At 40.6% G+C, this 15,126-nt stretch overlaps 2 protein-coding genes across 2 annotated transcripts; one reads left to right on the forward strand and one right to left on the reverse strand.

Moving 5' to 3' along the window:
• Nucleotides 1-2,191: 2,191 nt before the first annotated feature.
• On the reverse strand, nucleotides 2,192-6,038 carry snx20 (sorting nexin 20). Its single transcript, XM_012867579.3, has 3 exons — nucleotides 5,433-6,038; nucleotides 3,967-4,109; nucleotides 2,192-3,069 (listed from the first exon to the last, which is right to left on the reverse strand). Exons 1-3 carry the CDS (start codon nucleotides 5,488-5,490, stop codon nucleotides 2,398-2,400), a joined length of 873 nt encoding a protein of 290 aa, XP_012723033.2. The 5' UTR covers nucleotides 5,491-6,038; the 3' UTR covers nucleotides 2,192-2,397.
• Nucleotides 5,897-12,990, forward strand: si:ch211-218c6.8 (apoptosis facilitator Bcl-2-like protein 14). The gene is made up of 7 exons (XM_021319013.2): nucleotides 5,897-5,910; nucleotides 6,950-7,025; nucleotides 9,166-9,382; nucleotides 9,489-9,587; nucleotides 10,435-10,493; nucleotides 10,570-10,842; nucleotides 12,851-12,990. The coding sequence occupies exons 1-7, from the start codon at nucleotides 5,897-5,899 to the stop codon at nucleotides 12,866-12,868; spliced, it is 756 nt and encodes a 251-aa protein (XP_021174688.2). The 3' UTR covers nucleotides 12,869-12,990.
• Nucleotides 12,991-15,126: the final 2,136 nt, after the last annotated feature.

Here is a 15,126-nt window from a genome sequence, read left to right on the forward strand (position 1 = left end):
ACACCTCAAAACGCCCTTAGGGTCATTACTACAGGCATGAAGTCATTATTTAAAAAATACTGGCATAAGAATGGAGTTATTTCCATTAAAGATATTTTGGATGGTCATGGTGATCTTTTGGATTTATCATAATTTGTTAAAAAATTAATCTAAGGTACTGTTCTAAAGATTTTATGAAGGTTTGTGAAGCAAGCCCTTTGGAGTTGAGTCACTTAATTAAAAACATAATTGGTTATTGGTTATCCTAAAGTGACCCTCTTAATGCCAACCTTAAAGGTAAATAATTGCAGCTTAGTTGACCATAAATGTAATAATAAAATTATAAATGAATGTATAAGACAACGGATTTACTTTTACTCTAATACAGATTGTTTCAAGAAATATCCCAAAACAAAAGATAAAACTATGAGTTGTGCTTGTCCCAAATTTATAAAATAACTTATAACTTCTAAAGTGAAGGGCACCCATTTCAAAATCATTAACAAAATATATCCTGTTGCCAGAACGCTGGAAATAGGCACCAGCAACCCCCACGACCCCATGAGGGAATAAGCGGTTTGGAAAATGGATGGATGGATGGATCCTGTTGCCATATTTCTTGAGATTTAAATTTGATGTTGATCTTTGCGGGTTTTTTTAAAACAACAGATGAATCCCCAGAGCATTTGTTTTTTTTTATTTCATGTCAATATTTACAAAGCTTTTGGATAGACATTAGAAACTGGAATAATCTTAAACTTGACATTCCTTTACTTGATACTAATGCTATTTTATTATATGTGGACAATTTAAATCCAGCTTTCTCTGATGTCATAAATATTGTTGTTCTTTTAGCTAAACTCTCCACCCTTCTCCTGTCTTGTAAACAAATTTAAAAGATATTATTTAGCATTAATTAAGGTTAAACAATAGAAAACAGCGAAAATCATCTCACAACAGATTGCTAAAAAACTTCTGTTTTAAGCTCTTCATTGCATGGCTTTGCTCTATTTTTTTTTTCTTTGTTTTTGTACAGCTTACATCTTTTTCATGCCCCCTAACTTGTTATCCTCCACGAGAGTTTGTATCCTAATATTATATGTTGGTTAAATTGACCAAATGAAACGTTTTTAACATCTTAGAAATTAAAATTACAGATCAACCTTATTTTTTTGAATCAAGAACATACTGAAATCGCAAAATATGTTTATATGGAACAATACAGAATTGTGAAATACACTTTATTGAACACTGATCAGCTGTTTCTTAAGGATCAATTGGGTATTAGTACTCAGAAGCTTAAATCCACTATACAAACCCAAAGGTATCAGAATTGAAACCAGGAAGGTTGGAGGTTTCTTGCTGCGTTCCACTTGCAGTCAGAACTCGGAAATCCCGGCTTCCAATCAGAAAATCAACTGTAATAAACGGCCAGTATACTCTGATTTTCTCCTCGGAAAGTCTGAGAAATGTTTTAAGGCAGATTGTCAGATCCAACATGCCAGCTTCTCGCTTCAACAACAGTAAACTGTGATGAAACACGTTTATTTTACAAGACACAGTTCCAAGAGTGCATCTAAAATCAATGTCACATGTAGCGGCTGCAATTCTGAACAGAACAAATTAAAAGTGGTGTTTGTATGTGTAAAGTACAGCTTTAAAGGATTTTTAAAAGAGGCACTACAAACTAAACAACAGCTTTCCTGGCTGTTGCCGTATTGGAATCCTAACCTTTTGTTTTTGTTTTTAATTTGGCATCCCGACTTCTGTCACTGTATTAATTGGAGCATTTTTTTTACCCGGGTTTACCCCATTCCCAGCTCCTATGTTCAATTTCCGAGGCAAATGGAATGGAACATCTAACCAACCCTAAATGTAAAATCAAACATCAAACACGTTGAACATTCTCTGCACACTGTTTTTCTCCTGCATTGTTACATTCTGATCACTGCTGCACTTTATATTGTAATGCTGCCTTATTAAGCTGTATGCAATGAAATTTTGTTCTGTATTCACTCTGTACATACAAAATGACACTAAAGTTGTCTAAGTCTAAGTCCAGACATTGGACACCTACATCTTTTATGGACACCTACATATTTTATGGAATGAAGAAAATAATCAGAAAAGTAGTTGTTTTAATTGTAAAAATAATGTGTTTTATATCAAGCTGATCTTCAAATTTGTGAGACTTCTGAATTAAGAGATTTCATTTTGAATGTATTTGTTCAGAAGAATTAAAAATCCTCCATAATCAATAGTTAGGACCAGTTGAAACAACTGATCAATTATTTAAGAGGGTGTCAAATCGATGATGATTATTAACCAAATAAAACCTTTATGGAGCTCATGGGGTCCTTATGAAATTCAAATAGTCCTGTTTCAGGTTCTCAGGAAAGTCTTGGTTCCTGTTCTTCCTCAGACGAACTTGTGGATCACCACCTCCTTCAGGGAGCGGAAGCACACCTCTCCTCTCTCACCGTTTCGGAGGGCTGTGAGTTCGTCCTGCAGCTGAGCCACGGGACGTCCCAGCTGGTACCCCAGGTCCACCAGCAGCTCCAGCAGGGCCGCCCGGTAGGGCTTCAGCCCATAGCGTCTCACCGGAGGGAGAGCTCGCTGAGCGGCTGAGAACGCCTGCTCTGGCTCATCCAGGTCCCGGTAACACACGGCGATGGCAGACAGCGCTGGGACGGTCAGGGTGGACTTCTGCCACGGCAACAGCTTTTCCTGGATCTCCAGAACCGTTTTCAGCAGCTCCAGAGCGGCAGTGAACTGCCCCGCTCGCAGCAGCACATGGGCCTGCTTCTGCTCCTGCTCAGTGAAGAACTCCGAGAAGTGAGCTGAGTGTCTGACACAGCGGGTGGCAAAGAGCTTGGCCAGGTAGTCCTGCAGGGCCATACGCCGCTCTAAAATGTTCTCGCAATTGAAATTCCCCGTCAGAAGTTTGGGGGGCAAAACAACATCCTCCAGTTCTTCGTCAAACTCCTCCAACAGTTTGTGGTGAAGCCGGAAGAAGTCACTGTAGCGGCGTTCTACGGAAACACGGTGGGAATCAAAGCTGCCGGACCGCATCACCACAATCTGGTACACCTGCAGACAGAGAGGAAGATCCTGTAAACACATTCAGTGTTATGTGGGGACTAGCTGTCCTACCTGATTGCCCCCCCCCCTCCTGCCCACATGTCTGTCCCATTTTACTGTTTCTCCTGACTGTCCCACTTGAATAGACAGTTTTTCATGAATAGACAGTTTTTACCAAACCGCAATAACAAAACTAAATGCAACTAAAAATAAGCATTAATCATCATGGATGATGTGTGTGAGAATGTGCTATTCTTATTTATTAGTTGTTGTTTTTTTTGTTTTGTTTTTTTATCAGTTATTTGTCATTTATTTCTTATATGGTGTGTAAATTGTGGGACAGTGATTTTTTTTAAACATATGCACGGATTGATGGCACTTTTTAAATTTTGTTGTTCTTTTTAAATTTTATTGTCATTGACAATGACAATAAAGAGAGAAAGATTCATTCATTCAATATTACGCCAGAACTAAGCCTCCAGACTCCCCAAGGTTACTATTATTATCTAACATGACAATCCTTTTTAACTGTATCTTCTGACTGTCCCACTTGACTCTGTCCCAACTGTCCCACTTAACAGTCTCTACTGCTTCTTCCCTTTGACTCACCCACAAGACTAACCCAAGTGACTGTCCCACTTAACCATCTCTCCTGCTTCTTGCCCTTGGTTGTCCCACTTGACTCTGTCCCAACTGTCCCACGTAAACAGTCTCTACTGCTTCTTCCCTTTGACTGACCCACAAGACTAACCCAAGTGACTGTCCCACTTAACCGTCTCTCCTGCTTCTTGCCCTTGGTTGTCCCATTTGACTAACTCTTCAGCTCTTGCTTGTTGACTGTCCGTCCTGACTCTCCCATTTGTCCCATGTGACCTGACTGCATTGTGTTTCTGCTGGTCATCTCACCACATGTTTGTGCAGCAGCTGCTCCACAACTCGACTCAACGGGATCTCAAACAGCAACCGGACAGGTCGCTCCTTTTGCTTTGCCAGCTTCCAGTTCTGTTGGAGCTCCTTAGTGGTTAAGCTGGAACAACCGGGGCTTCCACCTGAGACAGAAACAAACATAGATCCGAATCAGTCGGAGCAAATCTGTTTTACAGTTAGAATGGACGACACCCACTGGTCTGACTCAGAAGCAGCTTTCTTTATGGGCTACAGAGGTACCAGGATCCAAACCAACAATGGGAACTACAAATCACGATTCAGAAGAGGGTTTTTAGGATTTCAATGCTGGGTCTCAGATCATAAATAGTTTTCTCCATTAAGGTTGGCTAAGAGAACTCTGTGTCCACATATTTCAAAACAGTGTCAGATTTTAAATCCACCAATTTAAAGGCTATCCTTTCTGACTTGGGAACATATGGGGATCCTTTGATGGACGGACAAGCAGAGGGACGAATGAATGAAAGGATGCATGGGTCCATTGTTGGGATGAATGGATGGTTTAAAACATTGACGCTACATACATAGCACCAAACAGCACAGAGTTGCTTCTGTGAACTTTTAAAAAGCATTTTAAAGCCATCTTGTTTAAACAGGCTTTCTGTTGAATGTTTATTTGTACATCATGTTTTATTGTGTGTTATTTTATCAGCACTTAGGTTTAATAGTTGTTTTATTGGTTCTCTGTGATGAGAACCAGTAACTTTAACTTTACTTACCTTTAACTTTACATGCCTAATGTACTTCTGAAAGCAGACTTAAAGTTTTTGGACCAGGAAGAAGGTCTAACTTTCCTAACAACAGCTTTTTAACACGTGTCATTTCAGCGAACGCTTTGTTGAGCCTTTGAAATGTTTCTTTGTGCCGTTTGTTTCTGACGGACTTGATTGCAGCATCTGAATGTCAATGTTATCAACATTTGTCTTCCTCTTTGTTTTTTGGGGAAATGCCTTGAAAACTCTTCTGCTTTGGGTTTTGACATTTTCCTTTTTTCGGAACACAAAAAGCGCTTTTATTCAGAGCAGAAACCACTGAAGTTTCTGATGCCACAGCTTCACAGCTTATGCGGCGCTTAAAACCAGAGAAAAATAACCTGCTTCTTTTTCTTTAAGTAAACACGCAGTTATGTTCTGGAACCTCTTCAGTTATAAAGAATAGTTTATTTTAATTTATGCATCTTTGAAGCTTCCTGGTAAACGGATGAATGGAACCTGTTTCTAAGATCCTCCTGGTAATGAAGATCATTATAATTAACCTGTTGGATTAACCGAATTCAGGTTTTATTGCACTTGATATAATATTCTGGTTCCGCTGCAGCCAATCTTTGAAGTTTGAGTTCATGTGAATCCTACAGAACTCAGATTAATCAGTTATATAGCTGAACTGTCCCGTTAACAGAAAACACTATGAGACAAAGACGGCGGTACCTGCAGTCATCGGATCCGAGCCATTCGGGTCCTCAGACCCCCTCCCTGGTTCTGCCATCGGGTCTTTGCAGCTGAGCCTTGGGTGGAGAACTCCAGAGGTCAGAGCTGCAGCTGAGAGACGTCCAGGTTCATGTTCCTCTCATTAAACTGGATCAATCATAAAACTGGTTCAATCATACTGGTTCAATCATTAAACTGGTTCTGGTGCCAAACAGGTCGGTCGGAGCTCCTGCTGACTACCCCGAGGGCAAAAACTAAATAACGTGTTCAAATGAGGAAGTTCTTCTGCAGATAGAACAGGAACTGAAGAATGTGAAACAAAGTCCAGCAGCAAACTGACTGAGGAGGAGCGCTTGTTTTCGGGTTGCCAACACAGCAGGTGGGTGGAGTTAAACCCAGTGAGCGTGAAAGAGAATAATTTGGTTCTGCAGCTCAAACTGAAGTCAGGTTCTGTGTAAGAGAGAATGAATGGGAGGAGGTACAGATCCTCTCTAATCCACTGGGTGATGTTAGAGCTATGTTTGATCTGCAGCAAAACTAAACTGGACCACATCTGAGAACATTAGAGGAGAGGAGAGCCTCAGATAGAACCATGTGAGAACCTCTGAGGAGAAATCCTAAGGAGAGCAGGAGAAAATTGCATCATGACACCAAGGAGAACATCCTAGGAAAAGCATCTGAGGAGAAATCCAGAGGAGGCCGTCTGAGGAGAACATCTACAAAGAACGTCTGTCGAAAATATCAGAGGAGAATACCTAAGGAGAACATTAGAGGACATCATCCGAGGAAAACGTCAGGGAACAACATCTCATGACACCACAGGAGAGGACAGCACCATTAAGAACATCACAAGAGAACATCTGAGAACTACACAGGAATCAGACCGGTTCTGGTGTTTGGTCGAAGAAAATATCCATCTGAAACTGTCAGAAATAAAAATCACTAATAGTGAAATAAGACAAAAAAGCAAACGGCATAACAAAACCCCAAAAATGGATGGAGTCGGTTAAAACTGGGTCAGAAACTGTTTAAAAAGTGGACAAAACGAACATGAAACAGAACCAGAACCAGCAGGTCCTAGGAGGAAGATCATCAGACCCTCAGAGGGAAAAACTCCTCTGATAACAGCTGTCACAGAGGCAGAACTACAGCTCCCAGAGTGCACTTCGGCAGTGAAACTACAACAGCTGTCTTGCTGTGGCGAGTTGACCTTAAACATTAAATAAACTGATTAAATATTCAGCAGAATACATGTTTAATATAACAAAGATCGTGATGATAAATATTCAGAGCAACACCAATAGATTCTAACCAGCAGTGGGAACTGTGCGAGGCCCATTTTTACTGGTCCTGACAGATAAAACATTAAATGTGAGACATTGTTGGGTTTTGGTTGTCTGAACAGATTAATATGGCTGGCATGTTGATTAAAAGCCGCATTAAAGTTTATGCTTCGTTCGTTATGTTTGGGGAAGAGTAAACAGTTACCTTGCTGTCAAAAGCTGTTTTCTGTGCAGCTGCAGCGCCACCCAGCGGCCGTGGCAATATTTCACAAAGACGGTGCTTCTGATGGCTGGCAGCCGCAGGTTGAAGGTAAGTCCTGGTTCTGGTTCGGTTTCGGACGGTACGAGGGCTCGGTTGTGTCTTATGGTTCAGGGAGGCGCGCTGTGCGGCTTAAGGCTCGTTCAGGTGCTGCAGGACTTTACGACTTTGTTGTTTCGGCGAAAAGTGAAACTAAAATGTTAGACCAGGAACTCAACTTCAGACAAACGCCATATGTTTTAGTCTTTATGAGCTAAAACAGTTTATAGGTTTGTATGAAAAAATAAATAAAACGTTTTACCCGCTTTTTTTTTTTTAACCAGCAATCTACTCGTCTGGTGTGTTCAAGGACATTCGGCTGGTTTAGGCTAACTGAATGGTTCACACAGCCTGCAGACCTGGTTTGGGGACAGGTCCCAGGTCTCTCTGCTCCAGCCCGTGGGAAAAAGACTTTTCAGAAGAAATCTGAGACAAAATGTTCAGATGGTGCCAGCTCGAGACTGTTAAAAAAAAAAAAAAAAAAAAAAAAAAAACAAGAAACAAAAGTCAAACACAATCTGCCTATCATTCGTTCTTCTGTGTTTTAAATTGAAACCAATGGTGACGGAACTATTTAAAAAAAAAAAAGTTTCTTTTTCGTTTTTTTCATTGTTGCTTTCAGTAAAAAAAAAAAAAAAAAAAAAAAAAAAAAAAAATGAACGAATGATAAATGGATTATTAAACACCCTGAAAGTGTTCCGTTTATTTATCTGTTCCTGCTCAGATAGGAACTGGGAAAGAGAATAATCTGTCCCGGTTACAGAATTACAAATACAACAAACAATAAATTCTAAGAAGATCAGAGTGAAAAAGTGAAAACATCTAAGCAAACTGTCAGGAACCAGATGGAGAAAGAAGCATCTGTGGGGCCTTTGTCTGTTTTTATTTAACTTCAATGGCCAAGCTGATATATCTGGTACTGAGTGAAAAATAATTAAATTACATTTTATTTTATTTATATAGCGCCAATTGACAACACATGTCATCTCAAGACACTTTACAAAGTAAAATTCAATCAAATAACCCAGACAGATTGGTCAGAAAGTTTCCTCTCTAAGGAAACCCAGCAGGTTGCATCAAGTCTCTCCAAGCAGCATTCACTCCTCCTGAAAGAGCGCAGAGCCACAGTGGACAGTCGTCTGCATTGTTGATGGCTTTGCAGCAATCCCTCATACTGAGCATGCATGAAGAAACAGTGGAGAGGAAAACTCCCCTTTAACAGGGAGGAGAACCTCCAGCAGAACCAGAACCAGGCTCAGTGTGAACGCTCATCTGCCTCCACCCACTGGGGCTTAGAGAAGACAGAGCAGAGACACAGAAAGCACAGAAGCTCACATTGACCCAGGAGTACTTTCTATGTTATATGGTAATAGTGGATGATCTGCCTCCCCTGGATGATGTCACAGCTAACAGAACGCCAGACCAGGTGTATCTACTGTGAAGAGGAAAAAAAAAAAACAGAACAAGAAGTTAAAAGTTGAAATAACAACAAACAATGCAAAATAGAGAACAATAGGAGAAATCAGCAGATTGAGAAAAATAGACCCTGATGTCCTCCAGCAGTCTAAGCCTATAGCAGCATAACTATAGAGGTAGCTCAGGGTAACATGAGCCACTCTAACTATAAGCTTTGTCAAAAAGGAAAGTTTTTAGATTAGTCTTAAAAGTAGACGGGGTGTCTGCCTCACTGACCAAAACTGGGAGTTGGTTCCACAGGAGAGGAGCCTGATAGCTAAAGGATCTGCCTCCCATTCTACTTTTAGAGACTCTAGGAACCACCAGCAGACCTGCAGTCTGAGAGCGAAGTGCTCTGTTAGGAACATACGGGGTAATCAGAGCTCTGATATATGATGGAGCTTGATTATTAAAGGCTTTATACGTTAGAAGGAGAATTTTAAATTCTATTCTTGATTTAACAGGAAGCCAATGAAGGGAAGCTAAAATTGGAGAAATATGATTCCTCTTGTTGATTAACTTAAGCAGAAAAAGTTCAAATAAAGAGTCTGAAAGACCTTCAGAGGGACAGAACCATAGACTCAGACCTCTTGAGGAGATCCCAGTGTGTCTGGAAGAGATGAGATCAGGAAGATCTCTGTGGGTCAAAACACGCCGAGAACATGTGGAAAACTGTGATCTGCTCCATCCCCTGCAGGTGAACATGGAGAGTCAGCAGGAACCTGCCGACGTGTTGAGGCTGCTGGAGGAATACTGCAACCTGAGGTCACGTCCAAAGATATTTTACCAGTCAGCAGGGAGGCCTTCACACTCGCTATCCAGGAGAACAATCCATAGATCGCTGCCTTCATCTCAGCAATACTTTTTTAAAGTAGTGGCTGACTCCCCTAGAGATTCTGAACCTGTGATCAAAGGTCAGAAGCACATCAAGTCTTGAGTGTACATGCAAATCATCTAAAGATAAAGACTTTAGATGATTTCTGCTACATAAATGTAACGACGTCTCTGATTGGTCCACAGCGCAGGGTCCAGGGGGGACTGAGAAAACGGTCCCGGAGCGATTGGCCCAGATCGCAGATTTGGCACCGATCACAGACCAGAACCTGCAGACGCAAGATGGTGAGAACCATTAAAATCACCTTCAGTTCCCCAGACGGCAGCCGGATCTTTAGCCGATGGCTCTCTGGGTTTTACCGACAAATTAATTCTGAAAATAGAACCAGCCGAGAATTTAAAGCAGGAACAAACGGTAAAGGTTCAGAGGGAAACAGTTCAGAGCATTTGCAGAAACATCTGGAAGCCGCTCCATCGGCGGACGGATCGGTGCCGGGCCAGGGCGCCACACTGCAAAAACGGAACTAAAAATGAGTCATATTTTGTTGAAATGAGTGTATTTGTCCTTCATTTAAGCAGGTAAATGAAACTATTTGCCAATGGAATAAGATTTTTGCACTTAAAATAGGAACAACTCATCTCCATGGTCTTATTTAGAGGGCAGAATATCTAAATATCTTGTTTTAGGGGTCGAAATACTCATTCCATTGGCAGATAATCTTATTTACCTGCTCAAATCAAGGTCAAATACACTAATTTCAAGAAAATTTGACTTATTTTTAGTTCCGTGTTTGCAGTGCAAGACTGGAAGTAAAAGGGAGCATCATCAAAAGTTCAGTTTGCAGAACCAAGTCTGGGAATAACCGGTTTGACCTCATCGACCAGTTCACTCTCAATGATTTCAGATCTCTGTCCAGCTGTAGCTTCCTTCAAAATGGCCAGAACCCAGATTTATCTGCACAATAACAGCTCACATACTCGGTTCTGAACAGTTACAGAACACCATTGTCAGACCTGAATGGTCTTCTGATGGGAGAATCTTTCAGAACCGCCTCTCCCGCGTTTCTATCCTTGTTCTGTCTGCGTTTGTCTGGATGGAGGAGGTTCTGACCACTTCCCTGTGTTGCTGCAGAGATCATCCGGAGACTCGTCCAGCTGCTGATAACGTTTGGAGATGACATCGAAGAGAAGGTGTGCTCTGAACCAGATCCAGAACCACACCGCAGGTCCAAACCGTCTCTTAACCACTGTCTCGGTTCCCACTCAGCTCAAACAGAACCCGGCCTTGAGGCAGCAACTTCAGAACCTGAACTACGGCATGTTTGAGAAGCTGACTTCCACCGTGCAGAACCTTGTGGCGCCGTCGGGGCGGGCAGCGGGTTCTGACCCTCCGGCCCAGAAGCAGAGGATCGCCTGGGCCTTTGAGGTGACCAGCAGGCTGTCAGCCGTGGCGGTGGTCCACCGCAGGGCGGTACTGAACTTCGGAGCCCGATACATCGAGGAGAACCACGCTGGCTGGCTCCAGCAGCATGGAGGCTGGGTAAGAGGGGGTGGTTCTGATCCAGTTGTGTTGAATAGTTCTGAGCTGTCAGCAGACAGCAGTCAGAGTGACATTAGGCAAGGCAAGGCAAGGCAATTTTATTTATATAGCAAAATAAAGTACAGGGACAATGCAAAGTGCTTTACATGATTAAAATATAGCAAAATAAAACAGAATAAAAGCAAGTAGGAATAAAATGTAGATAGAAATTAGAACAAAGAAGTGGTGATTCAGTTAACTAGAACAGTTGAAGGCAATCCTAAACAAATGTGTTTTTAATCTTGATTTAAAGGAACTCAGGCTTTCCGCACCTTTACAGTTTTCTGGAAGTTTGTTCCAGATAAGTGGAGCATAGGAACTAAATGCTGCTTCTCCGTGTTCTGGTTCTGGTTCTGGTCCTGCAGAGTAGGCTGGAGCCAGAAGACCTGAGTGGTCTGGAGGGTTGATACACTGATAACAAGTCTGTGATGTATTTAGGTGCTAAGCCATTCAGGGATTTATAGACTAACAGAAGTATTTTAAAGTCTATTCTCTGAGATATAGGGAGCCAGTGTAAGGACTTCAGAACCGGGTCCATGTTCTCTACTTTCTTAGTCTTGGTGAGGACGCGGGCAGCAGCGTTCTGGATCAGCTGCAGCTGTCTGATCCACTTTTTAGGCAGACCTGTGAAAACACCGTTGCAGTAATCAATTCGACTAAAAATAAACGCATGGATTAGTTTTTCCAGATCCTTCTGAGACATCAGTCCTTTAATCCTGGAAATGTTCCTCAGGTGATAGAAAGCCGACATTGTAATTGTCTTAAGATGCTTTTGAAGGTTCAGGTCTGAGTCCATCACTACTCCCAGATTTCGGGCCTGATTAGTGGTTTTTAGCTGAATTAGTTTGGAAAATAATGTAATTTCTCACGGAGAGAACCGTTCAGAGGAGATTATCTCGTCTAAAGGATTTCAAATCTGGAACCTGTCGTCATTTGTTAGAAAATAGTGTTACTTCTTTCTTCTTTGTTTTAACTTTTTAGCTTTTTTAATGCCTTACGGAGATGGTTTACTGTATACTTTAAGAAAAATTACAATGACTTGACTGGCTGAGATGAAACTTGTTCAAGAAAATAATAAAATGGACAAAATGGATGACAGATGTTGCGGGCACAGTTTAAACTAAGTTCACTGCAAAAACAGAACTAAAAATAAGTAATATTTTCTTAAAATGAGTGTATCTGTCCTTAATTTGAGCAGGTAAATAAGATGATCTGCCAATGGAATAAGATTTTTGCACTTAAATTAGGAACAACTCATCTTCATCATCTTATTTCAAGTGCAGGATGTCTAATTATCTTATTTTAGGTTTCAAAATACTCATTCCATTGGCAGATAATTGTATATACATGCTCAAATCTAGGACAAAAACACAAATTTTAAGGAACATTTTACTTATTTTTAGATCCGTTTTTGCAGTGTTTCTCATATTCAGGGTCTCCTGTTTGTTTGTTTTCCTGCATGCTTCTTATTGGCTTAGGAACCTGCAAAACCTGTACAGCAGCAGAGGAAGTAGTGGAACTACTTAAATTAACACATTTAAAATGTTGTAAAGATGGCAAAAAAAAAATTTTCTTTTTCCACCAACCATAAAGAAGGGGAAGTTTTGAAATCAGGTTCTCAGGTGTTTCTCTAGTTCAGCTATTTTTATTTTAAGGTACTTCACAGATTGACTAAATGTGCTTTTCTCAATATGGTTTTATAAATGTATTTTGATGTAATGTACTTTTCTGGTCTGTTTGTTGGGTCTGGGATTAGCTGGTGGCTAGTGGGCCTGTTGATATAAAGGGAAATGGTGACATTGAGTGAAATGTCCCTGACCAGGTGAACTTTAATTAGGTGCAGATGTTTCACAGGTATCACATCTGAACATCTCAGAACAAGATGATGGATCGAGAGTTTACTGTGTTTATTTTTTTTCTCTGCTTCATTACAAAATGATCTCTTATCCTGTTTCTATGTGTCCATCAGGAGGAAGCTTTTGACTGATCTGCAGATCTGTCAGATGGAGGCGACCAAACTGTGAACGACCTGAAGATATTTATTGTTGTTTTTTATTTAGATATTATTCTGAATGTTTTGGAATAAAATGAAAATTCTAAAATAAACTGACAGTTACAGCTGGAATAATTTAAAACCGCTGAAAACTGATCCTCTGATCCCATCCATGCATCCATGTCAGCTGGTTTGAAGCTTCAGAAATTCACCGGCTGAACCAGAACCAGCTGTGTTTGCAGGACTTAACTGGAAATAATGGGTTAGACATTGTTTTTGGAAAATGTTAAATTAGCACCTTCCCTATGGACTGATTTTCAGAGATCTAAAGCGGCATTCATCTGAGCATTCATGAACCTTAAAGCTCGTTGTTGGTCTTAGTGGATCTCTGTTCACCATTTGTTACAGGCAATTAGAAACTACTGACTGATGAGGTGGTGGAGGTGGAGGATTTTAAGTACTTGGGGGGCTAACAGTCAATAGCAACAGTGAGTGTAGAAAAAGGATAAAGAAAGGTATCCAAGCAGGTTGGAACAGGTGAAGAAAAATGTCAGGTGTGTTGTGTGATAATGAAAGGAATGGTGAACAAGATACCAAAGGGAAGATTTATGGATGGAGTTAAAGAGGACATGAAAATGGAAACATCTGTGCCAAATGGGTCCTAAACTTATTTAGTGGACCAAAACCTCTCTGTGTCATTTGGCAATTACAAATCTGAGTGGGTGAAGGTTACATATGGAGTTCCTTAGGGCTCCATTTTAAGGTCAATTATCTCAATATCAGAATTCGCTTTATAGGTTATATGTTGCTGTTAGGTTTAAAAATCTTGTGTTTAGAAAAAATGCTGAGTTTTTCAGAGAGTCCCTAGATATCTATCTATCTATCTATCTGTTTTTTTCTAATATAGACTGTAGTTTGCCATTTTTCTTGCATTTGCTTATCTGTGAGTACTGGAATCCAAAGTCAAATTCCCTATTTGCGCCTTCAAACTTGGCAAATAAAGTTTTATTCTGATTCTGATATATGTAAACCTCAAAGAATATAAATTAAAGGATCATAGGAGCTGTGTATACAGCATTTGTTTTATAAAGAATAAGAAGTGGGCTCTGCAGCATCGACCTGTGGGTAAAAGTCTGTGTCCAGGATGTGTTGGATCTGCAGAAAGGTTAGCTGTCCTTTTTCCTGACCCTGAAATTGTACAAACCCTGAATGGAGGGAAGGTCAGCCCTGATGATCCTTTTTCTGTAGACCTCATACTTTGTCACGGTCTGTCCTGTTTTGTTGAATCAAACCACACAGCGATGGACAAACTCAGTGTAGAAGATGACCAGCGGCTCCTGTGGAAGGTTGTGCTTGAGTTACGAAGTCAGACATACATTTTAACATCCCCCCTAAATTAGATTCCTAAATCAGCAGATAGTCATTGTGAGTAATATTGGCAGAATTAAAATGGTTTTCTGCCAAAACATGATCAAGAATAACTGCTGCATGCCTTATCTTCAATAAGTTATATTGCTGTAATGGCATCTACACAGTTCTCTGTAAAAAAAGAAAAAGAAAAGACAATTTAACCAGCTGTAACTTATTCAAAGTGGTGCTGCTGAAGTCCTGAGCAACACCAGGAAAATTATCATGATCTGATGGGTTTATGAGGTTTGCTCCCAAACTTATTGATTCCTTTTCTGTGGATCAGTTAAGTTGGTCATCCTGTTCAGAAACACTTTTTGTAATACTGGGTAAAATTGTTCTTTTAAGCCTGCAAGTAGTCAATACATCATGTATTCACAAAATGGAGGTTAACATTTTTTTTTCTGTGGGAGCTGCAGACCCATAAAAACTCAAACCAATCCACATGCATTGTTCCACATGCCAATCTGACACGCTCACGTAACACCAGTGTCTGTGCTCGTTCCTTCATGGTTTCCGCTTGCTGGCTGCGCATGTGCACATCTAGTGTAAGCGGTTAGCTTAGCGGCTAGGTTAGAGCAAGGATCACCAACCTTTTAGAAGTCGAGCGCTACTTCATCGGTACTGTGTCCTACGGAGGGCTACCTGTACTGACCTTGGAACTAAAAGAGTCAGAGCTCACCTAAACTTTATGTAATATACATTTTTTTAATGCTTTTATCCTTTTAAATCTATGTAAATACAAGTATGATTAAAAAGGAAGAGCAACTAATTAAAATAACATTTTATATGCGGCTCACTGGAGGGTAGTGCTATTTTTTAAACAAACGTGAGGGCACCACATG

Source organism: Fundulus heteroclitus, chromosome 2 (assembly GCF_011125445.2).
Source record: "Fundulus heteroclitus isolate FHET01 chromosome 2, MU-UCD_Fhet_4.1, whole genome shotgun sequence".
Taxonomy (NCBI): domain Eukaryota; kingdom Metazoa; phylum Chordata; class Actinopteri; order Cyprinodontiformes; family Fundulidae; genus Fundulus; species Fundulus heteroclitus.